The sequence below is a fragment of the Miscanthus floridulus genome, chromosome 8, assembly GCF_019320115.1.
Source record: "Miscanthus floridulus cultivar M001 chromosome 8, ASM1932011v1, whole genome shotgun sequence".
NCBI lineage: Eukaryota > Viridiplantae > Streptophyta > Magnoliopsida > Poales > Poaceae > Miscanthus > Miscanthus floridulus.
In genome coordinates, this window is record NC_089587.1 from 30,869,157 (window position 1) to 30,889,636 (window position 20,480).

At 41.2% G+C, this 20,480-nt stretch overlaps 1 protein-coding gene across 1 annotated transcript in view; it reads left to right on the forward strand.

Moving 5' to 3' along the window:
* Positions 1–945: 945 nt before the first annotated feature.
* Positions 946–20,480, forward strand: part of LOC136468804 (uncharacterized) — a 29,041-nt gene continuing 9,506 nt past the window's right edge. The window contains exons 1-8 of the mRNA XM_066467236.1: positions 946–1,987; positions 2,141–2,446; positions 2,582–2,965; positions 3,760–3,829; positions 3,965–4,056; positions 4,132–4,556; positions 4,748–4,961; positions 14,936–14,940. Coding sequence (XP_066323333.1) covers positions 946–1,987; positions 2,141–2,446; positions 2,582–2,965; positions 3,760–3,829; positions 3,965–4,056; positions 4,132–4,556; positions 4,748–4,961; positions 14,936–14,940 — 2,538 coding nt within the window. The remainder of the gene's footprint in view (positions 1,988–2,140; positions 2,447–2,581; positions 2,966–3,759; positions 3,830–3,964; positions 4,057–4,131; positions 4,557–4,747; positions 4,962–14,935; positions 14,941–20,480) is intronic.

The window sequence follows — 20,480 nt, forward strand, 5'->3', positions numbered from 1 at the left end:
CATAGATTTATCATATAGTAGATCTACTTGTTTGGAGCTTGGTCCTCATGTGAGGGTGGTCTCCAATGAATATTTTCGATCATTTATTCGTTTATCTCTTGGGTTGGCGGTATTGAAGATGTTTTTAAATATGGAAACAATTGATTCTTTTGCATGCATATCTACTCTTGATGTTTAATGTTCTTTGAGTTTCTATAGCTCTGTAACTCTATCCAATCAATAGTTGCTAGTGATTATCTAGTAATGGTAGTTGGTTGCCGGCACTATATAGTTTCTATCTTCTAGTTCCTAATTGAGCTTCCATACTATTTCTAGAATGTGTGGTCATGAGTGTGCTCAAGTACTTCCGTGTATTAGATATCGATAGTGAACATGTGTTGTAGAAGAAAGATACCAAATATGGTATATTTGAATCAAGAATAATAGTTGTCTTGTTTGCTCAGCTGGCATATATACCCACTGTTCTTTTTTAGGTTTATGTATCCACTATTTCGTTCGATGCCATCAAGTACTCAGGCAGATGTTTTATGTTGCGTTTGTTTTTGTGTGAAAACCTAGAAATAATACTTTAAAGTGTTTGTCTAACATTTTAGATGAAAAATTGTTTGCAATTTTCTTTTGGTTGAAGTGCATACAGTAACTATGTTTATTTTGTTATGCCAAGTTTTGAGAAATCTGAAACTCACGATATCTGCCATCAAGCAACTTTCTCATAGTTACAAATATGAGATAGTGTTGCATGACAATACATATTTGAGCTGATGTACATGCCTGCATAGCTATTGATATTGATGGTGAACATGTGCTGTAGAAGAAAGATATCATTTTTTAACTGAATACAAAGTCACTCTTGCTTTCCATATTTGAGGTTTACACTGATTTCACTCTTTTTTCTCTTTGGACATCAGCTTCTTACTTGGGCTTTGATACAAGAAGTAGCATAACATGGGAGGACAGCCTGAGGGAATGCATCTGGTTTTGGAAAGGACTGAAGGATGTATTTCATCACAAGCTGTGCAAAGTAGGGGCATCAAAAAGGCCACGCCAGAAGAACTATGTGTTACTTTATCTGATAAAAAGGGGTGCTTTGCTTGCAATGAGAGGTCACACAACTTGGATCAGTGCAAGATAAAGTACAAACTTGTTTCTGCAGCACATCAATTTGGTTATGCTACAAAATTCCCATTTACCGTTATTCGGCCTTCAGATGAGATAGTTGAAAAGAAGAAATTTTACCATCACTGCATTCTCATCAAATCTAATGTCACTAACTTGGACAAGGGTATATTGAAAGATGAACTCAAGATGTTTTGGAAGCTTTCTGGCGATTGGGAGTTAAGGAGAGAATGCAATATGACTTTCATGGCCTCCTTCAGCTCGGAGGATGACGTAATAAGTTGTTTAAAGAACCCTAAGATTGAAACGTTACTTCAGAATAAGGAGGTGCAATTGACTATAACAAGGTGGAAGGAAAGTGACGATGGAAGTCTTGACTTGGTTGAAGAGTGGCTTTTAGTGTGTGGGATCCCAAGAATATATAGAAACTGGAAGGAGTTATATCAGGTTGCTTCTGCATTTGGAGTGTTGATGGATGTGGACGAGGAAAGTTTGGAAGTTGGAGATAAGGAGTCTATTAGGCTGAAGACAGCATTCAGAAGTTTTGATGGTGCTCCTTTCTCTTACTACTTTGCATTTGGATGGTCTTCAAAACTAGTAATGGTCACAGCAGTACAAGACAAAACAGAAGGTATGAAACATAGAAATAAAGAGTTAGACAAGGAGCATAAAAAGGAACTGCATATAGCAAAAAGTATATTGCTAGAAGAGCCGAAGGGCATTGAAGAGTCAAGATCAAATGGAAAGGCCAAAGAAAACAAAATAAGTGCTCCAGCAGCCACAATAACAAACTCTGAGATAACAGTAACAGAGAGTTCAAAACCCATAGCCCCAAGTCCACGAAGCATGACTGGAGAAGAGCATTTCCGAGGTGAATAAGCGTGATGGTTTTATTTGTAGGTTTTATTCCTAATAAAAAAATATATAAAAAGTGTAGGAGAATGTGTTCGGTGTTATAGGACTAGCAATTTGGTCAATTTTTGTTTGGTTTTCTGACATCATTTTTGTTGACACTTTCCTGAAGGTATACAAAAGCCGAAGGGCATTGAAGAGTCAAGATCAAATGGAAAGGCTAAAGAAAACAAAATAAGTGCTCCAGCAGCCACAATAATAAACTCTGAGAAAACAGTAACAGAAAGTATAGTGCTGGAAGAGCCGAAGGGCATTGAAGAGTCAAGATCAAATGGAAAGGCTAAAGAAAACAAAATAAGTGCTCCAGCAGCCACAATAACAAACTCTGAGAAAACTGCAACAGAAAGTTCAAAACCTGAAGGGGTGCAATCCATTGGCCCAAGTCCACGAAGCATGATTGGACAAGAGCACTTCAGAGGTGAAAAAGCACGATTGTTTTATTTTTAGATTTTATTCCTAATATAAACATCTGTAGGAGAATGTGTTCGGTGTTATAGGACTATTTGGTCCTTTTTTGTTTTCTGACATCATTTTTGTTGACATTTTCCTAAAGGTATACAAAAGCCTCCTATCAAATATGTATTCAAAAGGAGAGGTAAGAAGCAGCAAGTTACTGAAGCAATAAACAAGAGCTCATCAAATAAAATGGATAAAGAAGTGGCTCCACATAGCAGCAGTAATGCCACAAGGACTGGAGCTTCAACTGTATGTGATATGCTGGATCAAAAAGATTGTTCAAAAATGGAACCCAAGAGGAAACTGAATTTGGAAGAAATAACTCCACTAGGGGAAAGTAAAAAGGCCGAAAAGCTTGGAGCATGCAGAGATACTGAATACAATAATGTAGCTGCCCCTACAATCAACTCGAAGAAGACACAAATATTAGGAGACACGTCAAGAAATCCGAGATATGAGTTGATCACTAAACATACCAAAGGTGAGTGAGAATCCCATATCCATCTAATTTTGCAATCAAATGTTCATTACTTTCTTTAAATAATTTATGTAAGTTTAATGTAGAAGGAAAATGTGTCAATGGATTTGGCTACAACGTTACCTGGTCATCTAATTGATCGCAATTGGTTAGGCTAATCAGTCCTCTAACCTTGACTAGGCACTATAGGCATGTATGGATCCATGCATGCATTGGCGCTAAGCCGCTAATAGTTAGCAGCTACAATTAGCCAGTGAGATCCGAACAGGCCTGCTAATTAATAGACCTGACACTTATTAGCCGGTGGAGCTACTAAAAGTTAGTTCATTAGTTGCTGGAGGGGTGCTAGTAGGTGCTAATAGTTCATATGAACATCCAATCAACTATCCAACTACCTAGCAGGTAGATCCAAACAACCCTTGATAATAATTAGGTAGCTAATAGTTACTTTAGATTAGGGAATAACAACATTATGGCCTCCCACATTCACATATGAAAGAGTATAGCCGATCGAAACAAACACACACAAAGAAAGAATGAAAGATACAATTCTAGACAATCACTCAAACCTCAATTCTAAACCCTAGTAGTTATTAGCTGCTATGTTTTTTTTGTTGGAAATACTGATTTCCATATGATGGATTTTAGGTGAGTAACGAGAGGGTATTGATCTCATCCCTTTAATGCAATGCTTTGATGATGTTTCTTAGGAAATTTGGTAAACAGTCCCATTTTTTTGTTATAATATAATTGTTATTAGATATATTTGTTGATACTTGTTTTTTGTTCCTTTGAAGGTGTTGGGATGGATCAAATGGGATCTGGTGTTCAAGGTCACCAAAAAGATGCACCCAAAATGGACACACGGTATGGTGGGATCTACCACTTTATTGTTTGTCTATTTGCTTCAGCTTATTTGTTTACTCATTAGCCATGACATTCATATTCACATTATCTGTCATATAAGAATATTTATTTTTTCCTATATACGTGGTGATATAGGCTACTTCCAAGTTCCGAGGAAGTTGTTATCTATGACAGTTTCAGTGAGATGGGTCTTCAGGAGAATCTACTCAAGGGAATATATAAATATGGTAATTATTCTTGTACCAGCATTATTTGTGCATTTATTTCTGGACTGGAAACATTATTTGTGCATTTTTTTTAAGGTCTGGGGAAGCCTTCCGTGGTCCATCAAAGAGGAATCGTGCCGTTATGCAAGGGCTTTAGTGTGATCCATCGATCCTTGTCTGGAACAACTGAGACAATTTGCACCGGTGTACTGCAGCGACTTGATTATGGATCTGCAGAATGCCAGGCTTTGATCCTTGTACCAACACCCAACTTAGCACAAGAGACCGTGAAAATTATTGGAGCACTTGGTCAGTTCCTTGGTGTTACAGCTCAAACTTGTACAGGAGGAACAAGTGCCCATGCATACCAGCAAACTATGTCAAGGAGAGTTCAGGTTTTAGTTGGCACCCCTGATTGCATTCTTGACGTGCTGCAAAGGCATGCATTGTCTCCAGACCACATTAGAATGCTTTTTTTGGATGAAGCAGATGAACTACTCACAGGAGGTTCCAAGGATCAGGTTAGTTTTATTAGCTACCAGCTCTATTATGGTAATCGCAATGTATGACTAGTATATTAAACCCCTACTACTAATAAGTAGTAACATAGAATGCATGAGCCAAATATAAGCTATCTTGCTATTCTCATGCTACAATCTGATGGCCCTGCCCATATACTTCACTAGCTTATGACCGGCCATCTTTCTTGCAGATCTATAATATTATCCTGCATCTCCCAAAGAAAATTCAGGTTGGGCTCTTCTCTGCTACCTATTCCAATGAAGGTAGACAGACTAGCTATAGATTATTCATGGATAAGCCTGTGGAAGTCATTGTCCCAAGAGATGAAGAACTAAAGAATGTCAAGCAGTACTATCTGACAGTTGAGAATGAAGAACTGAAGCTAGTAAAACTGTATGATCTTTGCAAGATCACAGGGGTTGAACAACGACTTATCATCTATGTGAACACAAAGGATAAGGCCGTGTCCCTCGCAAAAGATGTTGGCAAGCATTACACTGTCTCGGCAAGCCATGATGGCATGGATCATCGTGCCAGGGCCACGGCCATCCAGAAGTTGAAGTCTGGGACATCCAGTATTCTCATAACTACTGACCATCGAGGCACCAGTGCAATACCGCAGGTTCCCATTATCATCAACTATGATATTCCAACAGAATCTATGCGATACGTCCGTCGTCTTCAGCAGCAAAACAGACAGTTCAGGCAGCCAGTAAGTGTGGTCATTAATTTGGTAACTCCTTCTGATCGACGCACCCTCACTGCCATCACGAGATTTTGCAATAGATCCGTGGGGGAGCTACCCTCCGACCTGAAAATCTGAAATGACCTCTTGGTGGGCTATGGAGTGCAGAAGTAGTACATACAGAACTGGTCCTAAAGGTATCTGCACAAGTTCTTCCTAGCTAGCGGCAAGGAAGCTTTGAAGTTTACCATTAGGTCTCTGTCTGTATGTCCCTATTTCTTGTGATGTGGTCACCAGACTAGTGCTATTTGCACGCCTAGGGAAAGTATAAGCTAGGCAGCATGTGCTTTTATTTTTTCTTAAGATACTTTGCACTGTTGAAATTTGAAGAACCATGGAAACTTCAATTTCCTATCACTGGATGTAATACCGTTCTTTTTACTGGATGTGGTCGTTGTGGCGGTTGAATGTTATATGATAACTTATCTTGTTTTTCTCCTTTTTCTGGTCATTGTAGTAATATATTACGTAGTAATTAATTATTTAGTGATGGTTTACGGAAGTTAGAAATAATGCAATGTTCCGCTGATGAGCAAAATTATGTACGCTGTACGGATGATACTAGATGTCCCCAGCTGATCAAATAGAGCGATGTAGAAACCAATCCCTGCACCAAATTGCTGGTAAAATATTATCTACGTACCTGTAGTTTTCTGTGAGCACAATGATTTTACGCTTTGTTTTTCTACTTTGCGATTATATATCTTAAGGTGTATTAATGAATCAAATATCAATATATATACATTTTGTTTGAGAGCAGTTAGATAAATAAAAAAAATGTATTAGAGAAATATGTTCCTTGTGCTCCTCTACTCCTTGTCATGCTTGTGTGAGGGTGTTATGGTGGGTCAAGTATATCAGTGAAGCAAGCGTAGCCATGGCTAAGTCTAAGTGTCTTGCGGCGTGGGCCTAGGTGAGGCGGTCACCACGGGGTGACTAGCGACATCCTGCTTCTCAGGAAAGGATCAAGATTAGTTTGTTAGATCTTTTAGACTTTGCGTGAGTTTGTTAGCTGGTTGTTAGTATTTGACTATAAGTATTGAAAACTTGGTTAATAAAAAGGATTATTTGGAAATTGATGACAACCTCTCCCGCTCCTCTGTTACTCGCACACGCGCCCTCTGCCACCCTTGGTGCCGCCGGGCGATTAAGCCTCGGCCACCCACCGCCTTGCCCTACTTCCTACGCAGCAACCCGAGCTCTAAAAGAGAGCATGGTGTGATAACTCAGTAGGTTCAGTTAGAGGTGCTCAAACCAGTTTGACACAAACCGGTCCAAACCATCTTAGGCCTTGTTTGCATGTACTCTCCACACACGTGGACTGAGGTAGATATGAGTGCATCCAAATAAGTCTTAAGGTGGAAAATACATTAATAATAATAATGGCCATCCTAGTTCCATCTTTTAACGCATGAAAAAATAATAACTCCAAAAACTAAGGATGACTCTTTTCTAAACATCCCATGGCAACACATGGAAAAAATATTAAACAACACTAGTTCAACTCCAGGTCAAAAAGAAATTTAAACTTGAAATCTAGGATACCCTTCCCTTGTGGTTTAGTTTTAGGTATTATATGTCCTTATAAGAGCATCTCCAACAGACTACCTAAACAGACCTACAATAGCAAACTACCTAAACAGACCCACTACTCTATATTTGAGTAGTGGATAAAAAAACAACCTCCAACAAACTACCTACTTGGCCCCAGATTTGATGGCTACCTAAATCTCCACGGATGAGTAGGGGGGGGGGGCTTTATTTTCTTATTGCGATAGCTCAACGAGATGAGGCATCTCTTATTTACAGAATTGTGCCAACATGTACCTACATTGTTTGATTTACCTGTTCCGAGTATTGGATTTTGGAATAGAAAGAATGAAACTAGTACCAGCTTATCGCCAACCGTGCTTTCTACCAACTCCACCAACCCCAGACGGGAATATTTATTTTGATTTATAGCCGCACCTAAGCGCGCAATTGCTGCCTCTACTTTGCCTACTTCTTGTGCTGACTTTGCTAGCTTCACGGGGTACCGATATCCTCATGCTTTGTGTTGTTTTCACTCGCCATGGCCCTGGTACTCCAGCTCGACAACTCCTCGATACCTGATTGCATCTTCCATGCCTGAGCGTTGCCCACGACACCACCTATACATCATCTTCTCCGCCCAGTGATTGCTCCTCACCCAAATCCCGCCTCTCACGGCTCAGCGACCACCTCCTCCTTGTTGTCTGTCGTCGCCCACCCATTTTTTTCTCCACCCCTGATGACTCATCCTCGCCCAAATACCTCTCACAGCTGAGCTCGCCGCCGATGTCATACCACCTAGGATCCCTCTAGTTGAGCGTGCAAGGCTTGGTGCAGCTCATCGGCCTACCCCTTGCCATCGACGTGGTTGGCACCGGCCGCATTGTTTGTTCCCCTCTTTGTGATGGTGTTGTACGTGAATTAGAAAGTGGGGGAAAGAAATAGAAAGAAGGCAGGGTTTCAGGTGTGAAAAGTGTATGAAAGAATAAATGTTTTGGAAGGGTTGAGATGGACTAAGTATTCCAAGTATTGTATCCACATAGAAACGTGTGAGATTGACTACAGTCTAACTTAACTAGCGGTAGTAACAAGGTTAAGGATAAACAGGAGCGTAGAGAGGATTACTATGGTTCTCTAATTCTAACTTAGGTAAGCTATGTCTTCTACTGTTTAACTAGAGACATTACTCAAGAAAGACACCAACAGAGGATGCTTTTCGTAGCAACCGGATCCTAGGCATACAAAAGGGAGGTGGACTACAAATGACTCAACAAGGTTATAATCACCCTCGTGATCTACCACCGGTCCAGAATGCAGGGTACATCCATGATTAACCCAAGTCTAAGCACCATGCTTACACTTATGATTAATACTTTAACCTAGAGCATCTATAGATTAAAGCACTCAAAAGAGAGTCATGAACCTAATGAACAATATAAACAAATTACTTACTTGAATCAGAAGTTGATTACCAGAGAAATCTCATAAGCAAGCTCAAGTAAAACTTGATTCTGCCAAGGTACAAGCCGTAGTGAGAGCACCGACAGGCTGACACTTCCTCTAAACTCTTCCCTCACTCTCTATCTCACTATTTCTATTTACAAGACATACTAGATCCTATGGAGGACTAATCTTCTCTTGATTGCTGGCTCTGATCCTGGTGATGAGGATATGAATTAGGGTTTTAGGATGGCTCTATTGGAAGGGGTATAAGGCTGTATATATAGGGGGCAACATCAAATCTAGACCCTCAGATCAAACCGACATGAAACAACGGCGTAGATGTGGTCTTCAAGGTGGAGGAGAACTGACATTCGAAGGAGAGGCTAACATGTGGGGTCAGTAGGCTGTCCATTGTATAGGTGGGGCCAGTCGGCCCCACATGTCATCTCCTCGAGGTCTGCTTCGGTGGGTTGCCTTCTGGTGACTTCTAGAGTATTCCCAAGTCGGTTTCGTTGTGGATAAATGTCATCGCCGCGTGCGGGACACGCCGCGACCAGCGACTTTAGGATCTTTTTAACGGTCGAGTGACACAGAACACCCCATGTGGCAAACCAACACACACATAATATCCAATATCATGCCGACTAATAGGGTTATTATGCTTATAAGAAATTACATGATTCACAAGGTGTTCAAAGTTTTACCTTCCCAATTCTATGTTCAACACTTTGATAACTCACTCGAATTCCTATCGGAGTTACACGGTAGCTCATCTTGGATCTACCCAATCCAAGGTCTACTATGCAGCGGTGAATAGAGCGCTACCTTGCATCCACCGGGCAACAACACCTACAAAACAACTTAACGGCAGCACCGTGAGTACATTTCATACTTGCAGGACTTAATTCCAACATATAATATTTGGTGGATGCATGGGGTAGTTATCAGGCATTTGTATAAGTGTGGAGAGCATGATGTTCATTAAGAGTATGACATGCTATGCTCAACATAGAAGTAAAGGTATTATTATTATAACCAAAGTGCTCATATTCCATCATTCATGCTACCATGGGTATAGAAAGAAAGAACAACTGAATAGTTTCATCCTGAGGAACTCTAGGCTTTCAAGACTCTACAGAGGTGTACAACTGTACCCACACAAAAGAACAGGACTAACCTCCATATTTTGGCCCGAGTGTCCAATGAAAGGTTCGAGCGGTTGCTCGGTCAATGTCATGGACATTCCCGACCGACGCCAACCCCCTTGATAGTTTCGTGGATAAACCGATCACAACTAGTTACTTGGCTTGTTGACCCCATCGGCGACATGTGGTCTATACGGATGGTTACTCAGACTTACGTATCCCAATACACAGTCCTTACTGCTCCACGAGCTATGTCGACTGAGATCCCACACTCACGACGACCTACCCCTCGCATGAGCAAAATATCCAAGTTATCATCAAGGTTACCATATTAGGGATATTATTCCTTAGCTAGATTGGTTAGGTGAGTCAAGTTGTACCCTCATTGGTTTTTGTAGGTAATTATCCAAGTGTAACATCCAACACATGCAAGTATGAGTTCCCTTCTCATGCTCGACTTCTACCGTTGCCCTAGCAACTAAGCAATAAGCATTAAGCGTTCCCATTTCCATTGTTTAGATGAGAGGCTTCTACAGGTTATTAGACTACTCTAGGTGTAGTATAAAGGTGATCATTATCCAAGACTACATGCAATGCATAACTCTTAATGCAACATAGTAAGTATCCAAAGTAGGGTTTATAATAGTGGGGTGCCTGCCTGGCTTGGCCGCTCGAGCAAAGTCAAAGTTGTAGACGACAACTCACACACGGTCCTCACGCTACTTGGCTCCTAAAAGAGAACAAGGGTCGAGGCTGAGGATAGCCAAGGGAGACTTAGGAACATGACTCGACTTAGGGCTCGGGATAGAGGCGTCTACCTGTGGCTCTACTATTGCCCCTCCTAAAGCTATGCTTAACCTAATGTGGTTGGCCTCTTGGGTAAGCTTGTTACACAATCTCACACTCTCTGTGTTGTGTCGGACACTCCATCCTAGCTGACGGACACTCTGTTGTTCTAAGTACTGAGGTGGGTGGTCTCTAGGTTGGCCCTACTCGGGCTGTCAGACGTTCCATGGATATCATGGATACTCCAATGGGTTTAGGACATGATCATTTCTAGGGTTGGCTGCTAACATCGGATGGTCCGACCAATTGATGGGCACTCCGGTAGGAACTGGGTTCTCTGGTTGTGCAACTCTTATAATTCGGCAAACACTCTGCCGTAGGTGGCGGACACTCCGCTGTGTCACTCAGAAGGGAAATCAAACTATTGGTGGCTAGACTCAGGATTAACGGACACTCCGTCGGGATGACAAATACTCCATCAGTTGGGCGACAGATCCTATGCTCTTAGGAGATCTTAGGATTCAAGCCTAGATGTGCTCAGCTATGATCTATGCATGTGCGAGATATTTGTAGGATAGTTTAGGTGGTTCACTAGGCTCAAGATAGCTAGGGTTAGAGCTTGTTTTACTAAGTGTGGCTAGGGCTTTAGGATCAAGCTTAGAGATATAAGAACTTGAGGATGAACCAAGAGATTGAGATGAAACCTTGGCTCTAAGATCTGAGAGCTTCCATAGCAAAAGGTTGAGGATCCAAGCTTCCTTCACTCATACCTTCTTTATCCATACTTAGCTTGACTCCATATGTGCTTCATCTTATAACATTCCTATTCCTTGGGGCTTCTTTGTCTTACCTTAATACGTTCCCAAGTCTAGGACTTGATTATTGGCATGAATTCTTGGAAATGAAACTTTAGGACACTCTCTGTCAGCTGGCAGATTATTCGTTTCACTCAGTGGGTAATCTGGTGATCTCAAGGGACTTAGCAACTATGCAGGATCTAGTTATCTGATCGGCAGACGAACCATGATAACGATGGACTTTCTGTTAGTTCATGGACTATAAATAGGCTGACAATGTCTGTTGGGATTCATTCCTTTCCATCTTTAGCTTACACTGCCACCACCACCACTCTCATCGCCGTTGTGGCCGTGCTCGTGCATTGGGAGGACTCAGACTGCTCAGGGGCTTCCATGTGCGTGTCCATCATGAGTGATAGGTACTCTTCTTGATTCTATTCCTTCTTTTGTCTTCTTTCTCATTCTTTCCTAGATTAGGGCTTCTTTAGCTCATTGCTTGGTTATGGTTAGGACCAAACTGCCTTAGGGGTTAACCAGGGCATCCTTAGGGATTCATCTGCATCGACTAGCGCACGATTGCATCACTAGATTGATTGGGCATTAGGGTTAAGGTTCTAGTGGTCGCCTTAGGGGTTGTGTTGTCTTCAATAGTGGCGGATGGTCTGCAGAGGTTGTGGACGCTCCGCTGCGAAGTCTGTATCCGTTGTTCATGCTATACTTATCTATTGGTTGATGAAATGTTTTGGTGTGACCATCGGAGGGCTTCGACGTTCTCTGTTGTTCCTTGTTTGTCCCGTTGCTTCTGTTCTATAGTTTGTCGGACGGTCAGTGGGTCCTGGTGGATATTTTGTCAGTTTCTGTACTTGTTGTCTTGTTATCAGTCTAATTCTAGGGTACCGATCTCACGCCTATGTGCTTAAGTACTCTTCCTATTCTATTTATCCTCTATATGATAGGTAGTCATTGTATTTGTTGTCTTAGTCCAACTTTTGTGTTGCCATTTTTTTGGTGTTCGTTTCCCTTGCTTACCGAGGTGCCATTGGTTGGTCCGTGGGCTATAATGGGTACTTCGCCCATGTCTGCTTAGTGTCATTTTGGATTCTAAGCTCACTCCAATGATTAACTGAGCTTGTAGATGTTTATGATGTGTGAAGTGGGGTATATGTGCAGGTTGTAGGCTGCACCATTTCTCCATTCCTGTATTTGTGTTTGTTGTTCTGACTTCCACCCGATCCCAAAAGTGTTCTTGCCTCTTGACTATATTGTTTGGGTATTTCCTTCATTTACATGTTGATCCAATTCCCATAACTCTTGACTTTCCTTTGTTCATGTTGCAAGTCTGCTATGGATTCTAATCTCTATGAGGACAAACTATCAGAGGTGATGTCCTGTGATACTCCTATTGAGGAGTCTAAGTCTGAGGGGACCTTCTCCATGGATCTGATGGCTATACCGGAGGAACACTTTGGTTGGACAGTTGTTGGTTTCAGTAGGGTTGCAATGTTGAGGCAGTTTGGGCAGGTGGGAGATTCATCATCTCCTTTCTTCCACTCTCATATCTAGTACCGGTTGTACTAGGGAGGCATTGACATCCGACCGATGCATCTGGATTAGCAGTGGCTGCATTGGGAGTATTTGAGGGATCATGCACCATTGGTTAGCTTAGTGGGGAAGCTGAAGGCCATGGGTTGTAAGAAAGTGCTTGGGTTCCATCATGGCTAGAACGAGACCATGATTCATTAGTTCTATGCTCGCTTGGAGGTTCACTCTGAGGATGAGAGGTTGATATGGATGACAGGCACTTGCAGGGTTGAGGCCACCTATAGGGATCTTACTATTGTGGTGAGGTTGGACTACCACAAGATGAAGAGGGGCAAGCTGATAGTTGAGCTTCCCATGTTGTTGGCGGGTGATACTGATATGCCCGAGCTTGACTACCAGGAGCTTTTACAAGTTATACAGATAGTTATGATGAGTGTTAACTACTATTAACAAGCTCCCCCAAGCTTAACCTTTGCTCATCCCTGAGCAAAGCTAAACTCAGCAATGGATCAGGTTTGCTACAATGCTTTCACGCCTCAAAAGTACACATGCGTTCAATAAAAAATTCTCCTCCAAATTAGAATAAACTGATTTGACTTTTAAACTAACCCATATTACCTTCAACCATGGGGCCTCTTAGCCTTCACTTGAGTCTTGAGCAATTGAAAGACAAAATGATTAAGTCAAGCACTATGTCTCAAATTCTTTGTTCCACCATTGTTATGGAGTTTTTTATAAGCTTTCAAAATAAAACTCAGAGATTTCATTATATGACACTCTCAAGTCTCTCAATATATGCGGTATTTATGGATCCTCACCAGGGCAATAAAGATGTTATGCCTTTCCTCTTTCTACCACTATGGCTTTATCTGGAGTTCATAGGCATGAAAGAGCATACTTGCGATGCATATATTGTAAAGTCAAACCTCGAATCCAAAGAGAGTTGAGTCATACAATCAAATCAAGATGTGCATGTGTGTGAAATATATGGTGGATATATATGGTGGCTAACCTACTTCTACTATGCTCCTTGAAAACATATCACTCTTGAAATTTGGAAACATTTGCAAGAGAACATGGCCGAGCTATCTTATTCATCTCTTTCTCTTCTTCTTTTTCAGGAGGGCATCTAAGTACCCATTTTCAATATCTTGGACACTTTTGTGTCCATTTTTTCAACATTTTTTCTCTTTTTTTATGAATAACTTTTGCACAGTCCCATGTCTCTTTTCTGCAACAAAACTTTGAGAGATAGCAACAAGAGCATGGAGCATTTATTTGGTGGATCGAAAACCTATCAAGCATGTTTTTATGTTCACCCCTAGTGTAGGAGTGAAACATTTTCGGGTGGATCTAAATGGAAGGCATGTTTTTGCGCCTACCCCTAGTGTAGGAGTAGTGCATATTTGGGTGGTGTGTACGTGATCTTGATTTTAAGAGCATGACAAATCTCTCATGAGGGTCAACAAAGCTTAACAAAACTCAATATAATACAAGCAACGTATATGTGGAAGTTTTTCTAGCCTAAATAACATGTATGGTTGTGGTGGGGATTCAAGCTTTGTCATACAGGAACTCATCATGTAGCATTTTTGTGTTTTTCAAAAGATAAATCTCCAGAACTTTAGTGTCACTTGGAACAAGATAAATAGCAGCTTAGACCTTCTCATATGATATCCGTCAATTACCTAGACTTAGATCAAGCATATGCTACCCACGAGTTTCAAGTTTAAAGTAAATTCTTATATCAAAACAATTTTATCCAAAACTTGAGAGAATTCAAGGCTGAAAACTAGATACTTGAAAGGAATTATAACAAAGCAACTATTTATCATTTTTATTTAAGAGATTATTCAGAGTCCTCTTTATTTATTCAACAACTCTTAAAACAAACTATCATACCCATTTTTTATTTTGTTTTTCATTCATCATTTTTTAACTATTTAAAAGAAACTAAAACTAAAACAAAAGGGGAAAGAATACTTACTTGGATACATGGGAGTGTTTCTCCACCAAGCTAGCTCTTTCAGTGAGGGTTCGATGTTGTAAGCCCTTAGAACCGAACTTCTGCTTGTGAAGTTCATTGATCAAGTACCTCGCTTTGCTCTAAAGACGAGAATTCTTGTGATGATGCCTCTAATGGTGATGTCACCTTCTTCTGCCAAACCTATCTTTGTTTTGAGTTTTGATTTTGGGTTGACAGGTTTAGAACTTTCACTTGTAAAAATTGGGGAATCAACTATCTCCCCCCACACTTTGCTTGAAGTGTATCCTGCTCATAAGACAAGGTAGAGATCAAGTGCATTGGGCTCTGTTGGTGGGAAAACACCAACAAAACCAAAACTTTATTTATTTTTCTCTTATCCTTAGGCACATTGAACAAGATGAAGTTGATGTTATGTGCTTTGTTCAATTATAACATGGGTGGTAAGATCAAAGGATTGAGCATGAATGTAGCATTTAAGTACATTTGGCTAAGAAGGTTGAGTTGCTTAATCTATGGAAGGGTTGTCTTTCTTTACATAATGTATCAATCTTTACATGATTATGACTATCATCTTCCAGAGATAAGGTATGCACTTTTTAGCTTATTTGGTTAAGACTATGAGCTCAAGAAAGTGGTGCTAGGAACAAGCTTGAAGAATTAAACATGTTGAGTTAATCAGGTTGGATCAACTAAGTGGTAACTCAAACATGTTTTTTCTTATTTATGTGCCCATCAGTAAAGGAAAAACTCTCCCTTTTGCTTGAACTTTTCCTTATTCAGCTAGCCTCGTAGCTTGAGCTATTCATGAGCTTCTTGTTTCCTAGATTGCACCCTTTCTTTCTCATCCTTTTGTCATGCCATCTTTCTGCTCTTTGATCTTGCCATTTTGTTGGACCTTCTGCCTCACCCATTGTTTTATGCCTCAAATCTTGATTTGTTTCACAAATGATCTCCTATTGGTGAGGGCTTACTACGTCCATTGATCAAGACCTCTCCTTGTATTTAGCTTTTCCTTGCATCATCTAATCCAAGAGATGAGGATGCGAAAAGTTGCATGTTCTTCTCTCATCAACCTCTCTTAGATTTTTGTTGATTCTTGGTTGATGAGATACTGCTCATTTGAGCTATAGACTCGAGTTCCTCCATCCATGATGAATGAACTGTGTCTTCTTTGCGCAAAGTTATTGGAGTTCATCATGTGTCTTGCTTCATCTCTGATTTGAATTCATCTCATGACTTACCCAAATTGAATTGAGAGTTTTCTGCATGGGGTTAGTCCAACAAAATATCCAGTATCTACTAAAGCATACTATCAGCTCAAAAATCAACCTAGACACTACGTCTAATTTAATTTAGGAAGGCATTTTAACCTAAGCACCACGCTTAATTTAAAAGTCTTTGGAAGTAAAATCAGCACACATTTTGGTTTAAGAATCAAACTAGACACCGCGTCTAATTTAATTCAGGAAAACAGTTTAAACTAAGCACCATGCCTAATTTAAAAGATGTATAAAAATACTTCAAAACCTAAGCATATACTATAGCAAACAAAGGTAGCATGAAAGCATTATAGAGATTTACTCAAATGGAGATGAAAGAGCATGATTGTTATTTAGCAAATTGAGCATGGCTTAAAGGTAGAGACAACTGAAATTAGCAACATGGCATAAGATTTTTCAGAGAAGTCCATCCCCATACTTGAATTTTGTAAATACAAAATCAAGTTTGGATGGATGTGATTAAATATTGCATGATAATTGGTTGAACATACCTTGCGTTGTCATCCTTCATTCTTTTTGCTTCAAACCTGGAATGGTTAGTGACAAAAATACCCGCGGAATATTTTCACAATTATATTTCTATGCTCATTTCACAAGGGCATAACAGCAAAAGGTGAAAACTCATGTTATCTCCTGAAAGTGCTTGTTTTAGGACGAAAGCTCATCTTTGGGAAACCTTCGAATTGCACTTTAAGTTGGTGAGTTTGTTTCCCCTGCAACACCAACCTTTGTGTACCCATCTCAATATTCACACAATAGGATCTGCAATATTTATGATATACAAACACATCTACAACCACCCTTTCAAAAATTTTATGAACAGTAAGTATGAGGGGGTTGAAGATCTCGTGTGTGGCAATGTTAGAGAGACCAATTGATTCAGAAGATTTCTCATGCGAGCATGGATTTGATGGGGTGCTCATGAAGTAGCTTCCATGCTCGTTGATGTCATCTTCCCTTTCAAGCTCTAAGGGTGATTCTTCATGTATGTCCAAAATTTCTCTTGGATTGGTGACTCTCGGGTTGATCTTGTCTAAGGCCTCCTCCAAACTTGGATGAGTCATGCTTATTAAGGAGATTGACTTAAGCTCACCCTTTGGATCAGGTTTGGGTTCTATCCTTAAAGTTTCGGCCTTGCCCATCCATTCTTTACTAGCAATGGCATATGAGCTCTCCTCTAGCCATTGTTGTTGCTCTTCTTGGTCTTCCTGGTTGTCTTCATGACTCCTATGCTTTGGGTATCTTAAAGGGTTTCTAGGATCATCATGAGACTTAGGAGAAAGAGCATCAAGGGATTCATCGGAGTCAAGGATGGGTTTAGAGAAAACTATGTATGTTGCTGTCGCTTTGTATGGATATTTGTCTTGGTGGTGTTCTGAAAATATATATGTTGCTGGCGATGCGTAAGCCATGAAATTTCTGTATTATTGTTGGTGTTATAATGTATTATGAACAATAATAATGCATAGTGGCAACGCCGGTGGTACTGGACAAAACACACTACTAACTTCTAACCATTGCCCAACGACAAAAAAACGTTGCGATAGGCCCAATTTGGTTGCAAAAAGTCACATTGCAATAAGGTATTGCAACCGTTGCTAGTTTGGCGTTGCAACTATTGGGGTTTCTTGCAACCATAGTTGTCCGTTGCCAAGCATGGCAATAGGATGTTGTCGCAACGTTCACGGTCGTGGCAATATAAACACTTGCCACGCCTGTCTTCGTCGATGATGGAGGGTGTGCAGTGGCACTAGCCAAGGCTCCCTTTCTCGTGTGTCGAGGAAGGACGGTGCACTGGCTGGTGCTCCCTCTCTTTATCTCATTGATGAGAAGGAAGGAACTAGGGCAACTCCGGCTGCAAGGAATTCAAGGGCCGCGACGCCGGCTGCTGGGAAGGGGCGCCACGATGACGCCGGCTACAGGGAGGCCACGACGACGCTGCTGGCGGTAGGGAGGGCCACGACCATGCTGGTTGTAGGGACAGCTGTGACGCCGCCTGGGGAAAGAGGTCGCGACACCGCCTGGGGAAGTCGATCAAGTGCATCTACGTATGTACAAAATAAATAGATCCTCTTTCAATACCTAAACAGGTCCACATAAATTTGAATTAGTTCCTATGGCTACCAATGACACAAACACATATATGGTGTAATAGTATAAGTACCTAGCTTCTGGAACTCTAACCTCTTAGGTTCCAAACTTGCAAGTACGTAGCATTTTTTTTATTTTTTACCTAACCATTGTGATTGAGAACCTTACGTATTGCAGCGAGGCGCTCGCGGTGGCCGAAGCAGAGCTCGCCCGCGTGCTTTCGTCGGCCGGTGCGGGTCTCACCCGTGCGGCTTGCGGTGACCGGGGCGGAGGTCGCCGCGCACAGCCCATGCGCGTGGCGGAGCTCGACCACACGGCTCGCGGTGGCCAGGGCGCGCAACGTCCTCGCGCGCGCTAATACCAGATTCGGCGTGCAGCCGTGCGGGATCCTCGTGCATCGTCGAGTCAAGAAGACGACTCGTACAGCGTAGCTCCAGCCGGCAACTAGGCCTCGGAGCACGGGCCCTCACCGTCGTCTCGCGAGGCGACGGGATGGCCGTCTCCAAGCCAAACCAGGGTGTTTTTTGCAAAACTAGCGACGAAGAGACGAGGATAAGGGACGCGTTGTACATGCCCTTATGGAGACAATAGCATAAAGGGGACCTAGAAAACAGGGGCTACCTAAATAGGCAACTAGGAGGCTTGTTTTAGATAGTACTAGAGGGAATACCCTGCGCGTTGCTACGGGGATTGCGAATAATTTGGAATGAAATTAAGTGGGGATGATATTGATAGCTTACAATTAAGAGGACGGAAGTTAATGGGATGACATGGCTGTCAGAATGATATGGATAGTTAGTGGAAGATGATATGGATGATTTGTATGAGATAGACTTGTAGCGAGGATTAGCTTCATTCATAAGAGATATAGATTTCTACAGATGCATATGTTGTGTCTCTCAGCTAGAGTTTACAAGCCACAAAACATGCATGTGTTGTGTCATTGTCGAATGTAGACACCAGTTGCGAGGAGGACGAAATCCAAAGCCCTGTGAACAATTAGAACAAACTCCGATGAACAGCTGAACAAGTACTGCTTCTTTTGAGACATGTGAAACGAACAAACTGCTACTACAACCAACCAGAAACACGGATGCAACAGCTGCAGTGGTGATGATGCCCTTGGCAAAACTGTGGCTGCGCGCCCTTGGATGAGAGCCTGTTTAGAATGGAGGAACACAAAATAGAGGAAAAGAAGAAAATACGTGAATGAAAAATGGGTGTAGGTGAAAACAGAGAATTAAAAATACAGGAATTTTATAGGAATGGATATTTGGAACACAGGAATATAAGAACATGTTTATTCCTCCATTCTAGTGAATAAGGACTTGTTCATCCGTCCATTCACATGTAGGAAATTTTTTCAACAGCTTGATGTGGATGTTTCATTTCCTCTATTTCATGAAGGCAAGTAATCCTTTCCATAGGAAAGGAATGAAAGGAAAACTTCATTATTCCTTCATCCCAAACACCATGTTATGTAAGAAAAGCATAGGCATCGGATTCCTTTGAAATTCCTATGAAAATCCTCAAATCCAAATAAGCCTAAAGTTATTACTTCATTGCTGCTATGATCTACCAGCTTGTTAGCTTAGAAGAGCGGGACGGGAACTCACATAGTCACATCGTCATCAACATATCTAGCTATAGAGACCATCTGTGTCTTTCAAGAGCAACTTAATATCACAAATAATGAAACTGTTACCACCAGCTCAGAATCATGAGAAGTTGAGCTGAACAGGTGTGCAATATGTACCCGGCACTTGAATCCTAAGTTTTTTTAAGGAGGAAATGGACAAACCACTACTATGTCAGATTTTGACGCCCATATGTACTCCCTCTGTCCTGAAATATAGGGAATTCAAGTAATTTTAGAACATATTATGTGGTAAGCCAATGACATATATAACCCTCCCTGCTATCATTTTAAGGTTAGTGATAGACATTAATGGTAGGTATGCATGTGAATGTTGCCTTTTAAATTGTTTCTTCATCTAGAGTCCATTATCATTTGGTATAGATTTTGAACTCTTGATTCCTTATATTTTAGGACAACTAGAGTATATGATTCCACGACGGTCATCCTGCCTGGTAGATAGCGATGGGAAATTATCTAGGAATGGACACATAAATTGCACTCCCTGCAACATCAAATAAAGCAAATTCCTTGTGAAAGTATGCAAGATATAATCTTTGATATTGTTATTTGACTAAAATTATCAACGAGAGAACACATACGACATACTCAAAGATGGAAGCAAATGACATGGGAATCAAGCTAGTCCAACCAACCTAATCTATTTTGGCGCTCAGTTGCCTTTCCTTTAACTACAACCTCCTTGCATTATAGATGTCCTCCGCTCTGCTCATTCGACTAGCATTCATCCACCACAACTCAACAAGAAGACTAGAAGAAGGATAGACACAAGACAGAGTTGATGGCCTCTGCAAGTCTTTGGGATTTTCTAGGAGATGGCTTAGGTTAGATCCTAGCAGAGTTCTAGAGCCGCCAAGCATTCATCATCGGTGGTATATGTGTACTCAGTGGTGATGATGTATGCAACTTTGATTGAGTAA